At 58.5% G+C, this 3,619-nt stretch overlaps 2 protein-coding genes across 2 annotated transcripts; both read left to right on the forward strand.

Moving 5' to 3' along the window:
- Positions 1–1,087: 1,087 nt before the first annotated feature.
- Positions 1,088–2,336, forward strand: PHACADRAFT_108008 (uncharacterized protein; the record flags this gene model as incomplete). Its single annotated transcript, XM_007402490.1, has 3 exons — positions 1,088–1,543; positions 1,600–1,735; positions 1,795–2,336. The coding sequence occupies 3 exons, from the start codon at positions 1,088–1,090 to the stop codon at positions 2,334–2,336; spliced, it is 1,134 nt and encodes a 377-aa protein (XP_007402552.1).
- A 482-nt stretch (positions 2,337–2,818) lies between these two features.
- On the forward strand, positions 2,819–3,379 carry PHACADRAFT_189043 (uncharacterized protein; the record flags this gene model as incomplete). Its single annotated transcript, XM_007402491.1, has 3 exons — positions 2,819–2,826; positions 2,903–3,079; positions 3,129–3,379. The coding sequence occupies 3 exons, from the start codon at positions 2,819–2,821 to the stop codon at positions 3,364–3,366; spliced, it is 423 nt and encodes a 140-aa protein (XP_007402553.1). The 3' UTR covers positions 3,367–3,379.
- Between the last annotated feature and the right edge of the window lie 240 nt (positions 3,380–3,619).

Genomic DNA, 3,619 nt, shown 5'->3' on the forward strand with positions numbered 1-3,619 from the left:
CCGCGTGCGCCACATGGACACGGCGCACGGCGCGGCGGGGTACGGCTGCCTGCGGTGCGACAGGACGTTCTCGCGCTTCGACAGCCTGCAGCGCCACCGCCAGAACGCGCGGCTGGACTGCCACGGGCCGCTCACGGTCGCGGACAAGGCCGCGCACGCGGTCGGCGGCGCGGACTGGCTCGCGGACGTGTCCGGGCTCGTCGAGCCCGCGCAGGACGACCCGATTCGCGAGTCGTTCCGAGACGCGGGGCGGCTGAGAGAGGAGGACATGGCGCGGTTTGGGCTGGGGGTGGTTCGTGGCTAAGTACTTGTTGGGACCCGTGCAGGCGATTTGATCTGCCTTGTTGCTGTGCGCTGCCTCAAGGAATTTATTCACGCGCTGAACCACCAATCAGTAACAATTCAATAGAGTTAGACCTGTAGAGGCATGGGTTTCAAAACCTCGAGTTCGACCTGACTTGCTCAGGCCCAATCGGCGCCTGCTGCTCTTCGGGGATAAGTATGCCCGATGCCGGGGCCGCGCCAGGTCTCACCTTGACGCGATCTCGACGTTTCACTGGACACTCGATGCAGGAGGAAAATCTGTACGCGCGCGGTGTGTCGCCCACGCAGTTCTTCGGTGCGCTCGTCGTTAATTGTGTAGTTCCTTCAGGTAAACAGCCATTCCGTGGTGGCGGTAGGACTAGACGTGCGCCAATAAGATAAGTAAATAAAAAGCTAATCTTATGAAAGGAACGTGCAGAGTTTGGCGAAAGTACGAATGCTTGCCCCAGGGTAGGCCTAATTTCCGGCCGTCGGGCAAGGTTACAACTGGTTACGAGGAAGATACGTGCCTGTCCGGGCCGTTCGCACAAGACTGTGCTCGTTTCACCCTGACCGTCGCGACCAATCACAGCGACCACGAGCCATTGGCGCCACAGAGGCACACCGTCCTCATGATGTCTGCGCTCCTCGACGCGTTCGACCTCATCGCCGTCCCCGAGGCCCGAGAGGCCTCAGGGTTTTATAACGACCTGCCGTCGTGCACCATTCCCGTGTCCCCCCTTCTGTCCTTCCACCCAACGCGCTCAGCCTCCATCCACCAATAATGTCCCCGTCCTCACCCATCCGCCTCGGCGTCATCGGCCTCTCCGCCTCAGCGGGAGCCTGGGCGAACACGCTGATCGCGCCGCTGCTCCCTCCCGCGCCCCTCGCGTCCAAGTACAAACTGACCGCGCTGTGCACGCGCAGCGCCGAGTCCGCCGCCGCCGCGGCGGACAAGTTCACCAAGGCCGTCGGACACGCCGTCAAGGCGTACCACGGCCAGGACGGCTACGCGCAGATCGCGAACGACCCCGACGTCGACCTCGTCGTCGTCAGCATCAAGGTCAGTGAACACCGCGCGGCGACAATCCCCGCGATCGAGGCGGGCAAGAGGGTCTTTGTGGAGTGGCCCCTCGGGAAGAACATCGAAGAGGTGGAGGAGCTCGCGGAGCTTGCGAGGAGGAAGGGTGTACAGGGCATCATAGGGAACCAGATCAGGTCTAGTCCGGCGCTGCTGAAGGTGTGTGTGTGTGGCGTTATGCTTCGGTTTGGATCGGTTGGCTGGACAGTTCTTAGATCGCAGAGGTGCTCAAGTCGGGTGCACTGGGCAGGATCATCGGGACCAGTGTGATTGGATGCTGTCCCCCGAACCTTGGCTTTTGGGGACCTACCATCAACGAGCGCAACCTGTATGCAGCTGACGCCGACTGCGGTACGTTGTCCCTGCTGGGCACCGGTTCCTAAACTGTATTCACGAACAACAACCTCTAGGCGCATCCATGGTGGACATCAGCTTGGGCCATTTCTTCGCCGGCCTCGTTACTGTTATGGGCGACTTCGCCAGCGTGAGCGCGACCTATGCGACGCTCTACCCTGAGGCCGAGATCCTCGACGACGCGGGGAAGCCCACGGGCAAGAAGATCGCACGGACGTGCGAGGACCAGGTCGCGCTCACGGGCACGTTCACGTCCGGCGCGCTCATCTCGCTCCACTACCGCGGGGTCCCACCGACCGAACCCGGGCGCGTACCATTCGTGTGGACCATTGATGGAGAGGACGGAGCCATCACCGTTGAGGGCCCTTTGCCGTTCGTCCATATCTTTCATCCGACGAAGGTGCTGATCCAGGGCAAAGAGTGGGTGTCCGAGCAGAAGCTCGTCGACTGGACCGGTAACATTGAGGCGACGTGGGCGGAGATTGCGAAGGGCGACGAGGGCCGGTACTCGACGTTTGAGGATGCGGTGAGGGTGTACAAGGTGATTGATGCGGTCCGGAGGAGTGCGCGGGAGGGTGTGCGGGTGAACATCAACTAGAGCTTTCAGCGGAATGTGTGGGTTGTCTAGAAGCATCGCCAAAACTACGAATTATTTGTAAAACATTGTACTGCTAGAATCGCCAGAAATGTGACTTGATTGTGCTCGCCTGCGCATCCTGTTATCTCGTAAACAGATATCGTTTGATCCTGTGTCAGTGGTTGGTGACACCCGATTCACTGCTTTGCTCTGGTGAGATAGCTCATGCGGAATGCAAGAAGGAAAAGAAGTGAGACAACAAGTCCGGGGGACTGAAGAGGCAGTTTTGCGCAGTTTCGTGGGCTATATATCTATACTCGCGTGTCTAAGAGGTCGAGCACTGAGGAGCTGGGGCATCCTGCGATGAAAGTGTACGTTGCATATCTATCTATGACTTTGGTTCGCCCGTGATCCTCGGGCAGCATCTTCTCGTCTGAGAACTCTGCGACACCTTCAGCGTAATCAAAGAGAGCCTGTCACAGACAGGAATAGCACCTCTGTTCATGACACTGTGAGTTCGGTGACCGCGCACTTCCTGGCTCAGCAACACACATTGTTCTCACCGGCATCCTGGGCGACTTCGCCAGCGTGAGCGCCACCTATGCGACATTCTACCCCGAGGCCGAGATCCTCGACGACGCGGGGAAGCCCACGGGCAAGAAGATTGCACGGACGTGCGAGGACCAGGTCACGCTCACGGGCACGCTCACGTCCGGCGCGCCCGTCTCGCTCCACTTCTGCGGGGCCTCGTTGGACGATCCCAGGTGCGTACCGTTCGTGTGGACCATTGATGGCGGGGACGGAGCTATCAAGGTCGAGGGTCCCTTTTGTGTGGATCTGGCACCCGACGAAGGTGCTGATCAACGGCGAGGAGTGGGTGTGCGAGCAGAAGCTCGTCGACTGGACCGGTAACATTGAGGCGGCGTGGGCGGAGATTGCGAAGGGCGACGAGGGCCGGTACTCGACGTTTGAGGGTGCGATGAGGGTGTACAAGGTGATTGATGCGGTCCGGAGGAGTGCGCGGGAGGATGTGCGGGTGAACATTAACTAGAGCAATCGTGTGGGTCGCAACCGTCCCTCTGGATGCATTTCCAAAATTACAAATTATTTGCAAAACACTGTACTGCTAGATCGTTAGAAATTTGACTTGATTGTGCTTGCTTGCATATCCTGTTGACTCGTAAACAGATATCGTTTTATTGCTACAGTAGAATACTGACTATCTCATAATGCATAAAAATGAAAAATCATAAGGAAATTGTGATTTTTGTTATCCCTTCCAAAAGCCCGGTGGCCTTATACTT

Source organism: Phanerochaete carnosa (genome assembly GCF_000300595.1).
Source record: "Phanerochaete carnosa HHB-10118-sp unplaced genomic scaffold PHACAscaffold_192, whole genome shotgun sequence".
NCBI classification, from domain to species: domain Eukaryota; kingdom Fungi; phylum Basidiomycota; class Agaricomycetes; order Polyporales; family Phanerochaetaceae; genus Phanerochaete; species Phanerochaete carnosa.